Raw genomic sequence first — 18,868 nt, 5'->3', positions numbered from 1 at the left:
TACATAGGAGGGGCACAATGCCCAGCAAAAGGGTTTAAAGAAAGATTCTTAGAGAATAGGAGATAGGAACATCATGGGTAGCTAGTGATGTATTATTATTATATACATATATAATATAGGACTAGGGGATGAGATTATTGGCATTCTAAACTAAAGCAATGGTATGAGCCAAGACTCAAGGTACAGTAAGAAACAATGCAGTTTTTATTTATATAAGGACAAAAAATTTTCTGAAAATAACAAGGAGTTTTAGATAAAAGGCCAAAAAAGGCAGGAAAGATAGGAAGGTGGTAAGTTCATATATGACATAGATTTCATTCCCTAGGTAACAGGAAGTCAGTGGCTGCATTTAAAGATAGTAGAATGACATGTAAGCACTTCTCTCTGGTTTCACAGTGAATGATGGTGGCAACAGGTAAACCAAATATGAGGTTAAAATAGTCCCAGTAAGAAATGATAGGGGCCTGAACCAATAATGTAATAAAAGACAGAATGTAATAGGACTGTAACACCAAGGCAATTTGTAGTTGCTTCCAAGGGAGGAAGGAATCATTCTTAGACTCCTAGGTTTCTCACAGGTAAAAAAGTGGATGTCTATGCCAAAAAGAACAGCTATTTGCTTATGGAATGTCCAAAAGAAAAATATATAACAGTGGCCCTTTCCCACCTTCCTGGGCCATATACCTTACTACTTTATTCTGTTTCCTATATTTCAGTCTCTTCCTTAAAAAAAAAAAAAAAAAAAAAAATCAAAAGCTGCTGATTATCTCAACACTTGGGTCTGATTTCCCTTAAAAATAAAGATAAATATCAGTTACCAAATGTTCCACTTGCTTAAGACTAATTAAATCTTTAGACCCTATTATGAATATAGATTAGTCTACCTATAGCTGTCAAAACTCTCTCAATTATAATTAACATCCAAGAGATTCAAAATAAATAACTAATTATGGGAACAAACTACAGGTTTCTTATTTTTTAAGACTTCAAATTAGAATGCCATACCTAAATAGTTCCAAAATGATTGCTACTTTACTTTACCTTTGAAACACATCTGCTTTCTGCTAAAATTAATATGCTGAACTTACCATATTACATTACAATGCATTTTTTAATTTTCACACAGCCAGGAGTCTTTTCTTCTTTGCTGATTTTTTTCAATCTGTATTGTCGGATCTCTCTCACCAATGTATAAAAAGCATCCTCCACTCTCTGCATTGTAAAACACAACTTCTTTAAAAGGTCTGTTTCACTAGTTAGCATGATTTATTGGGACAGCCATGTGCAAAAAGTCTGAAATTATGAGCTTTACCTGAGTTCTTTCTTTTTTTTAAGACATCAGATTGTTTGAATAATGTTAGGTTGAGGATGCAATTTTTAAATATGGATGAGAATCCTGATTTGTTCTAAAAGTCAGTTTTGTTTTTTAATGGAATTAGGATTTAAAAAGATTTCTTAATTTAGGAATTAGGGGGGAATTATGAAAAACCGAAATACATGTATTACATCTGTGTTGTCTCCAATTAATGCAATAATTCTACTTAGCTAGTCATGGAATTAAAGTTTAAACTGAAGACAGTTTTAAATTATTTCTTTCACTTGGGGAAAATAGGTGATTTATGTACCATTGATTCTCTCCCCTATCCTGCATGGAGATAAAAATGGTACAAAAGGGGATGTACAACTTTTGTTCAAAACAATACAAAAATTATCTCAAAATAAAACTGGGTCAGAAGACTGGAATCTAGTCAATAGAGCTTTGGGCTTTTATAGATGGATACTAAAATTTTTAAACAAAAATCTTAAATGAGGGCTGTTTACCATAATATGAAAACATCAAGAACTGTTTAAAACACATACACACAAAATGGCAGCAATGCATTTTGTATCCTTACTACAAGTCTTAAAAATAATTTTTAGAATAGTATCCAATCATACTGGCTTCCTAACTTTCTATTCTAATTTAAATATCCTAAAGGAGCAAACAGAATTTCTCCTGTTTAATGCTATGTAAGAAAGCTATGACAAACATAATCATATATGGCCATATGAAGATCAACAAAGTTTTCAACGTCTTTTCCAGCCCCCAACATTAGGCAGTAGCCAAAGGAGAGAAAGTGCTTGGTTAAGTGGACTCTCAGCTTGTCAAGAAAAATACCACCAAACTAGAAGCTTACAGCTAAAGGAGAATGTATAGAAATATTAATCTACATTTAATACAAATTAACAAAAGATGTAAAATGTGTGTTCATTCATGCATGTTTAATTTTAAGCTTATTCTGTTCTAATTTTAATTTTAAGAATGAATTACATTGGGGATTGGCATATTTTAACTCTCTGGGATTAGTAACACCATCTTTCTATTGCACCAAATGTGGCAAAATGCACCCAGCACTTAAAAAACTAATATATGTCAAAAGTATGATTTGTAGTTTTAAATTCAGTCAGGCACAGAGAATCAGCCCTTTAAATATTAACTCAATAAGCCAATAGCTAGGGTTAATTTTTGCATGCAAAAGTCATTCCCACATCTATTTCCTAGAACAATTAAAAAAAAATAACCCACAAGATACCACCTCAATACTTTAGGGTATACTAATTTTTACAAATCCCAAGAGTATATTAAGAACTGCTTCAGTATAAGTTCAGTAATTTACCTTTAAAATAAAACCTTGATATAAGATTCATAAAATTAAGTTTCAGTTAAGCATCAGGAATTTAATGTGTTGATTAGGGTTATATCTTAAGTTACTAACATATATCATGCAGAGATATATTTCTATTCAACTATATAATAACAAAAATCACTATAGCCCAAGAAAATTTGTATCTTATTTTTAATGTAATCTATTTAATGAACTAGCTACCTAAGCCAGCCAAAAATAAAAATTTCTGGCCATTTTCTGAAATCATTAAGTATGCTGGTACTTATTAGATCCCCACTTGTACCTATCTATAGTTTTTTAATAGTTTATATTTATCATTAATTCTCAAGAGGAAAGGGATTATTTTTATCCCTAAGTCCCTGAACAAAAATTGTATTTTAGACATTTTCATTATTATACAAGATAATTAATCATTTTATAAAGTATGAGCTGGCATGTTCACAAATGAGTCCTTTCAATTTGAATATCAATGCAAGAAGTTAAAAACATATACAGAAATAAAACCAGGTAAAAGCTCATATTTTCTTAAATTTTTTAAGAATGTACACTTTTATTCCTTTTTTTTTAAGACATAAGGTCAGTGTGAAGTATCAAAACATACGAGGGTGAAAAAACAGGGTACTGGTCCTCTAGTAATTTAACAATTTAATTCAAATTTTGATGGCAATTTATTTCTAAAATCAATTTGAATGCATCTAAGTGTGAGCATCCCGATCACCAGCAATGCAGAGAGAGAACTGGAAGCCAGTAATTAAGAAGAGATTGCTACCCACCACCAAGAATTCAGTGTTTAGGACCTCAATGGTTAAGATAATTAACAGAGAATGGTTATTCCATGGTGACTTTTTCCATTTCTTAATTTTACTAATACGAAATTTAGATTTTGAAGAGCCAGCTATTTACCATATTTTCTCAAAGTTAAATTAGTTCTTATTTCTTGATAATGTGCTTTAAAACTTGGACTGACATCAAGAGAACATGAGATCATCCTTATTTATCCTTGTGTGCCCCTTAAATCACTGCACTGGCTCTTATTTTAGGAAACTAAATATAGTATACACCTATGAAATAACAACAGTTTCAATTAAAAAGTTTGTAGGCAATTTTTAAAAACCAAGTATAGCCAAAACAGATATTTAATAGCCACTATAGCTACTCATTAAGATCTTAACTGGCATTCAATGATTTATTTTTAAGAATGTGGCTTGTTGCTACATTTACTCATTTTCAAATGTCATTTATTAAACTTTAAGAACTGAAAATATTTATGTAGGAAAAAAAGTGCACAAGTTTAAATATATATTTTTAAAACCAAGAGATTTGACAATATTTTCAGCTCAAGTAATATCTGACAATATATTTATGAAACTATGGAAATAGAACACTCCTTACTGGATAAACTGTTAACAAATAGCATCATTCCATGTCCTGGTGCCTATAATGCTTTCACTAAGAGATTTCATTTTAAACAATTATTTGTTCCTGCTGAAGGGATTAATATCTGCAAAAATTCTTGCAAATTCTTTCAAGGAAATAACACATCAAATGCCCCAACTATATATAGATGCAAGAATACCAGTTTTCTTGAGGTGAGGAAATGGGAAGAACAAGACAGATTCTAAAAGCCAACTTTGCATCCCTGGATTTCTCAAGAAACCTTATAAAAGGATAACCCATGTGGTGTATTATTGAAATGAATCAATGCCATCACTTGGGAAGCTATGCATGGTGCACAGCAAATGCTCAGTAATTATTTTGTCTCATTGGTTTTTAACTCATAAAAAGCCAAAGTTCAAAATATTGATCTCATGTATACAAATTCAACTACTATTAAATGTAGAAATATGGCACATAAGGTGGTTTTTTGTTTTGCTCTGTTAAAATAATTTGATCAGAAACTTTCTTTAATTTGAGGTCTTCTAACAACTAATTTTAAGTAGAGAAACTAACAACAAAACCAAGGAATTAATCACTCAGCATTTATAAATTCATAAAATTTTCACATGATGCCCAAATTGAGACCCACAGAAATCAAAAAAGCTGAATCCTTCCCCACATTTTTTAGCAGAATGGAAAATTCACAGCTGATTCTCATGGTGTCACTGTTTCAGTTTCAACAGCTTTTGCCAACATTGCCATGCACTGACCTAAGGGGCCAGAAAAATCTGTCAATTACTACACACCCAGATAAATGTGAAATACGTAGCAGTCCTTATACATTAGAAGCACAGGACCACATACAGCAAATAGCAGAAAATAAAAACAACTTTGGCCTTTTAGATGTGGACTAAAATGATTGTAAAGAATATATAATTCATTATATCCTGGCCATATAATGGACTTTTTAAGATTACAAAGTAATCAAGTTAGTAAAATATATATTCTGCAGTCCTTATCTTACAAAGTACTAGAGTAAAATTCCTATTTCTCTTTCACAGAATAAAGAATTTTTACTTTAAAATGCCTATGTTAGTCTGTAAAATTTAAGTCAAAACTCTGATCTAACTTCCACCATCTAATCAAACACTGTCAAGTTCCCAACAGAATCAGGAATCAGCAACTACAACTCACAGGCCAAATGCATATGCAGACATAGCCTATTTTTGTACTGTCCACAAGCAAGAATAGTTTTTGCATTTTTACAGGGTTATTAAAAAAAAATTAAGAAGAAAATAAAAATACAGAAGAGATATGCTAGTGGCCTGCAAAGCCTAAAATATTTACTATCTTGCTCTTTACATAAAATGTCTGCCAGCCCCTGATATATCTATAGAACTTCTAAATGAATGTTCTAATACTACCTGAATATAATTCTTTTTGTATTTTAGGTTCATGATCAAGACCAAAAATAAGGGCATGAAACAAGTAGGTGCTGATACAATACAAGGATATTGACATTTATTTTGTTCAAATAAATAAATAAACCTAGTTACTGATGGTACCCATCTCAAATAAAATACTCTGCAGAAAGCAGAGCTTCAAAATTTATTTGTGGAACCAGAGACTTAAAATTTATTAAAATTTATACATTTCATAAATTTCATTTATAATTTCTGTAACTACTTAGAATAGCTCTTTAAAGTCTTCTAAAAGCATGAGAATAGATTAATTTCAACAGAGGAAGCTGAATAAACTTTTTGAAGGCAAATTAATTTCTAAGCAAATCAACAATTTCATTTAATAATAAATCAAAAATCAGAAATTAAACATCTATGGTATAGTTTAGCAACATAAATAACAGACATCAATAAAACAGTTTATAAATATAAGAAAGGCTGAATGCTAGAAAGTTAAGAAGTACAAGAATTCTTTTAGTATTATATTGATCCACATAAATGTTTATAAGGCAGATTTCTTTATATTAATCCATTTCCAATCCACATACATGTCTATAAGGCAAATTTCTTTATATTAATCCATTTCCATATCATAGAGTATATACATATAACTTCAGAAAACCCCAGGAGACCATAAAGTATTACACAATCTAAAAATCTATTTTTAAAGGAAGCCAGGAAGTTTTCTGATTAATTATGATTGCTACAGTGTATTAAAGCATTAATGTCAAATAGCAAGAATCAATTAGTACTTATGAGGTAGTAATCATACAACATGGAAAGTACACAGCTATTTTAGGCTTTTCAAATAAGAAGTGGAGATCTACATTGTGGGTATAACAAGACTCCCTTTTATTGTTCTGTGCTGCCTTTTTATTCAGAGTCCGTGTTCCAAAACCAACATCACCTGGAGCCAGTTAGAAATGCAGAATATTAAAATTTAAATTCAGACCTACTGAATTAGTATCTGGATTTTAATAAGAAGCCCAGTTGATTCATATGCATATTAAAGTATGACAATCACTGCTCTACTAGGATACTCTACAACACAAAGCAAAGACTCTGAAGTTTTTTCTTTGTAAAATATAAACTAAAATTTTTTAGTGTAAAAAACAATCTTAGGGGGCAAGATGGCAGACTGGTGAGCTGTATGTTTTAGTTACTCCTCCAGGAAAGTAGGTAAAAAGCCAGGAACTGCGTGGACTGGACACCACAGAGCAATCTGTCTTTGGGCATACTTCATACAACACTCATGAAAACGTGGAACTGCTGAGATCAGCGAAATCTGTAAGTTTTTGCGGCCAGGGGACCCGCGCCCCTCCCTGCCAGGCTCAGTCCCTGGGGAGGAGGGGCTGTCAGCTCCAGGAAGGAGAAGGGAGAATTGCAGTGGCTGCTCTTATGGGAAACTCATTCTACTGATTCAAACTCCAACCATAGATAGACTGAGACCAGACACCAGAGACTCTGAGAGCAGCCAGCCCAGCAGAGAGGAGACAGGCATAGAAAAAAAACAACACGAAAAACTCCAAAATAAAAGCAGAGGATTTTTGGAGTTCTGGTGAACACAGAAAGGGGAAGGGCGGAGATCAGGCCTTGAGGCGCATATGCAAATCCCGAAGCAAGGCTGATCTCTCTGCCCTGGGCACCTTTCCTTAATGGCCCTGGTTGCTTTGGCTATTAGCATTTCAATAACCCATTAGATCTCTGAGGAGGGCCGTTTTTTTTTTTTTTGTTTTTTTTTTTTTAAATCCTTTTTGCTTTTTCTAAAACAATTACTCTAAGAAGCTCAATACAGAAAGCTTCAAAGAATTGAAATTTGGGCACGTCAAGTCAAGAGCAGAACTAAGAGAGCTCTGAGACAAAAGGCAATAATCCAGTGGCTGAGAAAATTCACTAAACAACACAACTTCCCAAGAAAAGGGGGGTGTCCGCTCACAGCCACCATCCTGGTGGACAGGAAACACTCCTGCCCATCGCCAGCCCCATAGCCCAGAGCTGCCCCAGACAACCCAGTGTGACGGAAGTGCTTCAAATAACAGGCACACACCACAAAACTGGGCGTGGACATTAGCCTTCCCTGCAACCTCAGCTGAATGTCCCAGAGCTGGGAAGGGGGAGCAGTGTGAATTAACAGAGCCCCATTCAGCCATCATTTGAGCAGACTGGGAGCCTCCCAACACAGCCCAGCAGCCCAGAACTGCCCTGGGGGGACGGCACTCACCTGTGACATAGCACAGTCATCCCTCAACAGAGGACCCGGGGTGCACAGCCTGGAAGAGGGGCCCACTTGCAAGTCTCAGGAGCCATACGCCAATACCAAAGACTTGTGGGTCAGTGGCAGAGACAAACTGTGGCAGGACTGAACTGAAGGATTAGACTATTGCAGTAGCTTTAAAACTCTACGGTCATCAGGGAGATTTGACTGTTAGGGCCACCCCCCATCCCCGACTGCCCAGAAACACGCCCCACATACAGGGCAGGCAACACCAACTACACACGCAAGCTTGGTACACCAATTGGGCCCCACAAGACTCACTCCCCCACTCACCAAAAAGGCTAAGCAGGGGAGATCTGGCTTGTGGAGAACAGGTGGCTCGTGGACGCCACCTGCTGGTTAGTTAGAGAAAGTGTACTCCACGAAGCTGTAGATCTGATAAATTAGAGATAAGGACTTCAACTGGTCTACAAACCCTAAAAGAACCCTATCAAGTTCAGCAAATGCCACGAGGCCAAAAACAACAGAAAATTGTAAAGCATATGAAAAAACCAGACGATATGGATAACCCAAGCCCAAGCACCCAAATCAAAAGACCAGAAGAGACACACCTAGAGCAGCTCCTCAAAGAACTAAAGATGAACAATGAGACCAAAGTACGGGATATGAAGGAAATCAAGAAGACCCTAGAAGAGCATAAAGAAGACATTGCAAGACTAAATAAAAAAATGGATGATCTTATGGAAATTAAAGAAACTGTTGACCAAATTAAAAAGATTCTGGACACTCATAGTACAAGACTAGAGGAAGCTGAACAACGAATCAGTGACCTGGAAGATGACAGAATGGAAAATGAAAGCATAAAAGAAAGAATGGGGAAAAAAATTGAAAAACTCGAAATGGACCTCAGGGATACGATAGATAATATGAAACGTCCGAATATAAGACTCATTGGTGTCCCAGAAGGGGAAGAAAAGGGTAAAGGTCTAGGAAGAGTATTCAAAGAAATTGTTGGGGAAAACTTCCCAAATCTTCTAAACAACATAAATACACAAATCATAAATGCTCAGCGAACTCCAAATAGAATAAATCCAAAAAAACCCACTCCGAGACATATACTGATCACACTGTCAAACATAGAAGAGAAGGAGCAAGTTCTGAAAGCAGCAAGAGAAAAGCAATTCACCACATACAAAGGAAACAGCATAAGAATAAGTAGTGACTACTCAGCAGCCACCATGGAGGCGAGAAGGCAGTGGCACGATATATTTAAAATTCTGAGTGAGAGGAATTTCCAGCCAAGAATACTTTATCCAGCAAAGCTCTCCTTCAAATTTGAGGGAGAGCTTAAATTTTTCACAGACAAAGAAATGCTGAGAGAATTTGCTAACAAGAGACCTGCCCTACTGGAGATACTAAAGAGAGCCCTACAGACAGAGAAACAAAGACAGGACAGAGAGACTTGGAGAAAGGTTCAGTACTAAAGAGATTCGGTATGGGTACAATAAAGGATATTAATAGAGAGAGGGAAAAATATGGCAAACATAATCCAAAGGATAAGATGGCCGATTCAAGAAATGCCTTCACGGTTTTAACGTTGAATGTAAATGGATTAAACTCCCCAATTAAAAGATATAGATTCGCAGAATGGATCAAAAAAAATGAACCATCAATATGTTGCATACAAGAGACTCATCTTAGACACAGGGACACAAAGAAACTGAAAGTGAAAGGATGGAAAAAAATATTTCATGCAAGCTACAGCCAAAAGAAAGCAGGTGTAGCAATATTAATCTCAGATAAAATAGACTTCAAATGCAGGGATGTTTTGAGAGACAAAGAAGGCCACTACATACTAATAAAAGGGGCAATTCAGCAAGAAGAAATAACAATCGTAAATGTCTATGCACCCAATCAAGGTGCCACAAAATACATGAGAGAAACATTGGCAAAACTAAAGGAAGCAATTGATGTTTCCACAATAATTGTGGGAGACTTCAACACATCACTCTCTCCTATAGATAGATCAACCAGACAGAAGACCAATAAGGAAATTGAAAACCTAAACAATCTGATAAATGAATTAGATTTAACAGACATCTACAGGACATTACATCCCAAATCACCAGGATACACATACTTTTCTAGTGCTCACGGAACTTTCTCCAGAATAGATCATATGCTGGGACATAAAACAAGCCTCAATAAATTTAAAAAGATTGAAATTATTCAAAGCACATTCTCTGACCACAATGGAATACAATTAGAAGTCAATAACCATCAGAGACTTAGAAAATTCACAAATACCTGGAGGTTAAACAACACACTCCTAAACAATCAGTGGGTTAAAGAAGAAATAGCAAGAGAAATTGCTAAATATATAGAGACGAATGAAAATGAGAACACAACATACCAAAACCTATGGGATGCAGCAAAAGCAGTGCTAAGGGGGAAATTTATAGCACTAAACGCATATATTAAAAAGGAAGAAAGAGCCAAAATCAAAGAACTAATGGATCAACTGAAGAAGCTAGAAAATGAACAGCAAACCAATCCTAAACCAAGTACAAGAAAAGAAATAACAAGGATTAAAGCAGAAATAAATGACATAGAGAACAAAAAAACAATAGAAAGGATAAATATCACCAAAAGTTGGTTCTTTGAGAAGATCAACAAGATTGACAAGCCCCTAGCTAGACTGACAAAATCAAAACGAGAGAAGACCCATATAAACAAAATAATGAATGAAAAAGGTGACATAACTGCAGATCCTGAAGAAATTAAAAAAATTATAAGAGGATATTATGAACAATTGTATGGCAACAAACTGGATAATGTAGAAGAAATGGACAATTTCCTGGAAACATATGAACAACCTAGACTGACCAGAGAAGAAATAGAAGACCTCAACCAACCCATCACAAGCAAAGAGATCCAATCAGTCATCAAAAATCTTCCCACAAATAAATGCCCAGGGCCAGATGGCTTCACAGGGGAATTCTACCAAACTTTCCAGAAAGAACTGACACCAATCTTACTCAAACTCTTTCAAAACATTGAAAAAAATGGAACACTACCTAACTCATTTTATGAAGCTAACATCAATCTAATACCAAAACCAGGCAAAGATGCTACAAAAAAGGAAAACTACCGGCCAATCTCCCTAATGAATATAGATGCAAAAATCCTCAACAAAATACTTGCAAATCGAATCCAAAGACACATTAAAAAAATCATACACCATGACCAAGTGGGGTTCATTCCAGGCATGCAAGGATGGTTCAACATAAGAAAAACAATCAATGTATTACAACACATTAAAAACTCGAAAGGGAAAAATCAATTGATCATCTCAATAGATGCTGAAAAAGCATTTGACAAAATCCAACATCCCTTTTTGATAAAAACACTTCAAAAGGTAGGAATTGAAGGAAACTTCCTCAACATGATAAAGAGCATATATGAAAAACCCACAGCCAGCATAGTACTCAATGGTGAGAGACTGAAAGCCTTCCCTCTAAGATCAGGAACAAGACAAGGATGCCCGCTGTCACCACTGTTATTCAACATTGTGCTGGAAGTGCTAGCCAGGGCAATCCGGCAAGACAAAGAAATAAAAGGCATCCAAATTGGAAAAGAAGAAGTAAAACTGTCATTGTTTGCAGATGATATGATCTTATATCTAGAAAACCCTGAGAAATCAACGATACACCTACTAGAGCTAATAGACAAATTGAGCAAAGTAGCGGGATACAAGATTAATGCACATAAGTCAGTAATGTTTCTATATGCTAGAAATGAACAAACTGAAGAGACACTCAAGAAAAAGATACCATTTTCAATAGCAACTAAAAAAATCAAGTACCTAGGAATAAACTTAACCAAAGATGTAAAAGACCTATACAAAGAAAACTACATAACTCTACTAAAAGAAATAGAAGGGTACCTTAAAAGATGGAAAAATATTCCATGTTCATGGATAGGAAGGCTAAATGTCATTAAGATGTCAATTCTACCCAAACTCATCTACAGATTCAATGCAATCCCAATCAAAATTCCAACAACCTACTTTGCAGACTTGGAAAAGCTAGTTATCAAATTTATTTGGAAAGGGAAGATGCCTCGAATTGCTAAAGACACTCTAAAAAAGAAAAACGAAGTGGGAGGACTTACACTCCCTGACTTTGAAGCTTATTATAAAGCCACAGTTGTCAAAACAGCATGGTACTGGCACAAAGATAGACATATAGATCAATGGAATCGAATTGAGAATTCAGAGATAGACCCTCAGATCTATGGCCGACTGATCTTTGATAAGGCCCCTAAAGTCACCGAACTGAGCCATAATGGTCTTTTCAACAAATGGGGCTGGGAGAGTTGGATATCCATATCCAAAAGAATGAAAGAGGACCCCTACCTCACCCCCTACACAAAAATTAACTCAAAATGGACCAAAGATCTCAATATAAAAGAAAGTACCATAAAACTCCTAGAAGATAATGTAGGAAAACATCTTCAAGACCTTGTATTAGGAGGCCACTTCCTAGACTTTACACCCAAAGCACAAGCAACAAAAGAGAAAATAGATAAATGGGAACTCCTCAAGCTTGGAAGTTTCTGCACCTCAAAGGAATTTCTCAAAAAGGTAAAGAGGCAGCCAACTCAATGGGAAAAAATTTTTGGAAACCATGTATCTGACAAAAGACTGATATCTTGCATATACAAAGAAATCCTACAACTCAATGACAATAGTACAGACAGCCCAATTATAAAATGGGCAAAAGATATGAAAAGACAGTTCTCTGAAGAGGAAATACAAATGGCCAAGAAACACATGAAAAAATGTTCAGCTTCACTAGCTATTAGAGAGATGCAAATTAAGACCACAATGAGATACCATCTAACACCGGTTAGAATGGCTGCCATTAAACAAACAGGAAACTACAAATGCTGGAGGGGATGTGGAGAAATTGGAACTCTTATTCATTGTTGGTGGGACTGTATAATGGTTCAGCCACTCTGGAAGTCAGTCTGGCAGTTCCTTAGAAAACTAGATATAGAGCTACCATTCGATCCAGCGATTGCACTTCTCGGTATATACCCGGAAGATCGGAAAGCAGTGACACGAACAGATATCTGCACGCCAATGTTCATAGCAGCATTATTCACAATTGCCAAGAGATGGAAACAACCCAAATGTCCTTCAACAGATGAGTGGATAAATAAAATGTGGTATATACACACGATGGAATACTACGCGGCAGTAAGAAGGAACGATCTGGTGAAACATATGACAACATGGATGAACCTTGAAGACATAATGCTGAGCGAAATAAGCCAGGCACAAAAAGAGAAATATTATATGCTACCACTAATGTGAACTTTGAAAAATGTAAAACAAATGGTTTATAATGTAGAATGTAGGGGAACTAGCAGTAGAGAGCAATTAAGGAAGGGGGAACAATAATCCAAGAAGAACAGATAAGCTATTTAACGTTCTGGGGATGCCCAGAAATGACTATGGTCTGTTAATTTCTGATGGATGTAGTAGGAACAAGTTCACTGAAATGTTGCTATATTATGTAACTTTCTTGGGGTAAAGTAGGAACATGTTGGAAGTTAAGCAGTTATCTTAGGTTAGTTGTCTTTTTCTTACTCCCTTGCTATGGTCTCTTTGAAATGTTTTTTTATTGTATGTTTGTTTTCTTTTTAACTTTTTTTTTCATACAGTTGATTTGAAAAAAGAAGGGAAAGTTAAAAAAAAAAAAAAAGAAAAGAAAAAAGACAAACAAGGAAAAAAAAAAAAAAAAAAAAGATGTAGTGCCCCCTTGAGGAGCCTGTGGAGAATGCAGGGGTATTCGCCTACCCCACCTCCATGGTTGCTAACATGACCACAGACATAGGGGACTGGTGGTTTGATGGGTTGAGCCCTCTACCATAAGTTTTACCCTTGGGAAGACGGCTGCTGCAAAGGAGAGGCTAGGCCTCCCTGTATTTGTGCCTAAGAGTCTCCTCCTGAATGCCTCTTTGTTGCTCAGATGTGGCCCTCTCTCTCTGGCTAAGCCAACTTGAAAGGTGAAATCACTGCCCTCCCCCCTACGTGGGATCAGACACCCAGGGAAGTGAATCTCCCTGGCAACGTGGAATATGACTCCCGGGGAGGAATGTAGACCCGGCATCGTGGGATGGAGAACATCTTCTTGACCAAAAGGGGGATGTGAAAGGAAATGAAATAAGCTTCAGTGGCAGAGAGATTCCAAAACGAGCCGAGAGATCACTCTGGTGGGCACTCTTACGCACACTTTAGACAACCTTTTTTAGGTTCTAAAGAATTGGGGTAGCTGGTGGTGGATACCTGAAACTATTAAACTACAACCCAGAACCCATGAATCTCGAAGACAGTTGTATAAAAATGTAGCTTATGAGGGGTGACAGTGGGATTGGGAATGCCATAAGGACCAAACTCCACTTTGTCTAGTTTATGGATGGATGTGTAGAAAAGTAGGGGAAGCAAACAAACAGACAAAGGTACCCAGTGTTCTTTTTTACTTCAATTGCTCTTTTTCACTCTAATTATTATTCTTGTTATTTTTGTGTGTGTGCTAATGAAGGTGTCAGGGATTGATTTAGGTGATGAATGTACAACTATGTAATGGTACTGTAAACAATCGAAAGTACAATTTGTTTTGTATGACTGCGTGGTATGTGAATATATCTCAATAAAATGATGATTAAAAAAAAAAAAAAAACAATCTTAAAAGTATAGTAAAAGTTAATGAAAGAATCTAGGTGGTAGGTTTTCAAGTATTTTCTGTAAAATGCTTTCAGTTTTATATTTGAAAAATTCATAAGAAAATGTTGGGGAGGAGGGAGTTATAAATATTACGATCTTGATTTCTGAGCACCTCCCCCTCTAAGGAAAAGCAGAGACCAGTAAAGAAAAGACAAAAACCAAACCCTCTTCCTGGTCTTCAGAACCTGGGAATGGATTTGAATGAAATCTTAATTCCTCTAAAATAAAGAGATGTGATGTATATCAAGTCTTTCTTTAACCTATAAAGGTTTTAGTAAAATTATCAAAGAATAAGTATTTGTACTATAGAAAAATGGCCAAACTACAGAAATTCCATTTTTTAATCCCAAAACAAAGACTTAAAATAATGAAATTCATTGTTTTTTCACTGTGTACCAAATTTGTACAATTGGGAAGAAGTATACATGACCTTCTATATGGGAAACAGACATATATACTAGTTGAACGATGATTTATTTATTTACTAATTTTTACCTCTCTACAAAATTCAATAAAACTGTTTAAATGCTGGTTTTTATAACTTTAACCATGTAATGAGTTATTTATCCGTTTTTAAACTCTTAGATTACAGAAGTTAAATCCCACAATATCCATTTTCTGGGCTTATAAGTACATATAAACAGAAAAAGCCCCAAACAAATGTTCATCTTCTGTGGATCAGAAATTGATCAATCTCTCAGTAAATGAAAATTGTATTCCATCATATACTTATATATTCCTTTCTAGCATTTTTCCCCTACATGTTAAACACTTATTTCATATAAATTGGTTATATATCAACCCAAATTAATTTATTTTCCTAAAAAAAGGTTATTTCTTAAACATTTTTTTAAACAAAATTCAGTGTCCATCTGGCATTAATTTTTGTCAGAACAACGCAGTACATGACTGAGAATTTCTATTTACTTCTGAAATATTCTTTGCTTTAATGAAAACCTCCTCCAAAAATATACCCTTAAAAAAAAATTCTGCCACAGTAAAATTTTTCAAATAAAATTAAATCTAGAAACATATAACATAATACTCTTTAAAGCACTTCTAAAATAGGAAACCCAAAATTTGTTCCCCAGTTCTTTACCTTTATGTATATAGCAGTGAAAAATCCCCACATTTCTTGAAATTTGAATGTAAGATGTGTTCAGAGTTGAGAAATTTTCAATGTGGAAAGAAACCAAAGCCAAAAGTAGTATCGCAGACACTGGGTTACAAAGTGTTATCTTCTCACATCCATAAGAGAATGTTTACTAAATAAATATCGTTTTATATCATATCTTAACATAATGGAGAGAAAAAACTGATAAATCACATTAGATAATGTAACAATTATGCTATCAGGTATGTACATTAAATAATGTAACAATTATGCTATCAGGTATGTACATTTAATGTCCTTGCCTTCCTGCCCCCAAAATGATGTTATTAGACTATGTATTAGTAAATTATGATCAATTATTAAAATCAATTAATATATTCTCCAGAAAATAGTATATTTGTATATGTTACAGTTTTACTTACCTGTCTCGTCTTTGCTGATGTTTCAATGAAAGGAATTCCGTAACTTCTTGCTAAGTCCTGAGCCTGTTTCGTGTCTACTGTTCTAGAAGGTAAATCACATTTATTTCCTACTAGGACCATGGGTACATCTTCAGAATCTTTAACTCTTTTTATTTGTTCCCTGGGGAGGAAAAAAAAAAAAAAAAAGTTACAGCAGAAACATTAGTAAAATATTTCAAAACTTCTTGAAGATTTTTAATATATAATCCCTAATTTCCACCATAACATATTTTCCTTGCTAATCTGCTAGAACTCTGATAATTTTTTTCTCCATCTTAAAGAGACCTTATATATCCCTTAAAATATCAAATACTAGAAATTCAGTAAAACGACAGTCTAATTGGTTCATATACAGGTAGGTCACAATGATAAAAAAAGAAAGTACTGAAAAACTCTAGATTGAAAAAGTGCTATGCCTAATTAGAAAAATTATAGTCTTAAAAATATTGCTATATATAAATGTGCCATATAGTATTAAAAAGTCACTATATATATGAATATGTTACATATATATAGTATTAAAATATTTTTACAAAAAATGTGAAATTACATCATTAACATAATTTTCCCATTCCTTTCTCCAAAAAGAGAGTGACATGTGGAGAAATTTTGATTTCCAAGTGGACAACATTGAAGTTACTACCCTGTTTAATCTGTTAAAAGCCCTTCTACATATCTACGTATTACTATTTTTCAGTATAAGATCTGAATACAGTCTAAATTTGGGGAAAAACTATATTTCTTCACAATTTTAGATGAATTTCAAAGACAAGTGGGAAGAAGGAGCACAGTAGACAACAGAGTCAGAACTGGTTCAGATCCCCATTTCCTTTATTTATTAGCTCAGCAAACTTAGTAACTTATTTAACATATTTATACCTATTTACTAATCTATAAAAATACTACCATCCACCCAAATTTCTTTTTCTGTATTACAGACTATAGAGTAAATATAATGTAATAAAAGTTACTTAAGTGACAATTTTAAATCTCTTAATTAGACTAACTCACTATTACAGGACATAGCCAGTGAGATATTTGCTTAATATGAAGTTTTATGAAAACTCTTAAAGAAACAAAATATAAATGTATTTAATACAATAATGATTATTTTAAAAGGAGTCAGTTTTATGCAGATTTATATTAAAAAAAAAGTCATCACACCAAATACTTCAATCTCTAGTAACTACAGAGTTGTGTTTTATTTTTTAAGTATCTATGGCCAATGTTTACTCAATTCCAAGAAATTTTACACAAATTATACTTTATTTTTATCACTTTTCATGTATTTTGTTTGTTTGTTTATGATTTTCATTTTTATGAAGGGTCTAAAATGTTTAAAGTCCCATTTCTCTAGAGTAAGGTGATTAACACAGAGGGTTTTAGAGTCAAACAAGGTGTACTTTTCAGTCCCAGCCCTACCACTATCTATGCAATCTGGGATAAGTTACTTGATTGCTCAAATCCTCAAGAAACTCATTAGTAAAATGGTGTTATTACCTACTTAACAAAAATTTTTAAAAATTTAAATTAGTTAATATACGCATACTGCTTAGCAAATACTCAATAAATGGAAACTATAGTTACTCCCTGGTGTCAATTTATTATATTCAATCCATAACCTGATACAGCATTAATACACCTTAAAATTTCTGTTAATCAACTGATGATACTTAACTTCTGCAAATGTGATGCTATCCCTCTTGTATTCCAATTAATATTACCCTTTTGAGAGTTGAAAAACTCAGATGTATTATGAAAACTGAATTGGAACAGATTATACAATGGAGGTTTTTTGCTATTTTTCTATTCAGTTTAACCTTGATATTCAAAATTCAATGTAATGATGTTAAGTTTTAATCCTGCATTGTTCTTTAATAATGATGGTAAAATACTGAGTTTAGTGAAGTGCTAGATATTTGTATCAACAATTAATCATCTGAAACTGGAAAAGGTCCCCAATACTTGGGGTCAAGGTCTATCTTTATATTACATTTTATTATTGGGTTGACTAATTGAATCATATGAAATTGCCATTTTTATAGACCAAAAACTTGACTATGGAAAGTTTCATGTGGTTCATCCAAAATTAGCACATCTATTTAAAATACAGATATGGTTACCCACTTCATTCCAAGCTCCATTTTAGGTTCCTACCCTTTCTTTACCTCATCTCTCTCACTACTTTGGGTTTTATTTTTGAATTGTATGTATTTTTATAAAAACAATCTTAAATCCTTTTCTTGAACAAAATAGAATATACATTATAGAACTTTTCCTAACCTTCAGCTTTACAAAGATTTTGGATAACAGTATTGCTAAGTGGTTAAGAGCATAAAATCTGGAGCCAGACAGTCTGGAAATGAATCCAGCCTGTCTCTCACTAGCTGTGTGACCCTAGGCAAATGACTTAAGTACTCTTTGCCCTTATTTCCTCATCTAGAAAGGATAACAATAGCTCCATCCTTTAAAGGTCATTTAAAAGATTAGATAAATTAATACATGTAAAAACTTAGCAACCTTCTTGGAATAAAGGTAAATGCTCAGTAAACTATAATTAATGTTACTTAAATAATAAGTTCATGGCAAATCCTTATAATTCTACATTATAGTGTATATATTAAGTCTGAATTTTTTTTCAAATCTTTCATTTTAATAGTTAAGAAACTGACTGAATCTCTCAATTCCTTCTATTCATATTCTTTAAAATATTTCATGTTCTATTTTACTCCAAAAAAAAAAAAAAAGTTAACTGTTGTGCTACAGAGAATACTGTTGGAAC

General features: G+C 34.1%; 1 protein-coding gene across 3 annotated transcripts in view; it reads right to left on the bottom strand.

Annotated features, from left to right (window-relative positions):
• Positions 1-18,868, bottom strand: part of KRAS (KRAS proto-oncogene, GTPase) — a 50,762-nt gene that overhangs the window by 10,388 nt on the left and 21,506 nt on the right. Inside the window, exons 4-6 of one of the 3 annotated variants that reach the window (XM_037845751.1) lie at positions 16,048-16,207; positions 1,097-1,212; position 859 (exon numbers count right to left, since the gene is read on the bottom strand). In XM_037845751.1, the coding sequence (XP_037701679.1) occupies position 859; positions 1,097-1,212; positions 16,048-16,207 (277 nt within the window). Of the gene's footprint in view, positions 1-858; positions 860-1,088; positions 1,213-16,047; positions 16,208-18,868 lie in introns of all 3 variants that reach the window. The other 2 variants (XM_037845750.1, XM_037845749.1) reach the window with 2 other exon arrangements.

This window comes from Choloepus didactylus, chromosome 8 (genome assembly GCF_015220235.1).
Source record: "Choloepus didactylus isolate mChoDid1 chromosome 8, mChoDid1.pri, whole genome shotgun sequence".
Taxonomy (NCBI): Eukaryota; Metazoa; Chordata; class Mammalia; order Pilosa; family Megalonychidae; genus Choloepus; species Choloepus didactylus.
Note: the sequence above shows the minus strand (reverse complement) of the source record. Positions and strands in the feature narration are given on the sequence as shown.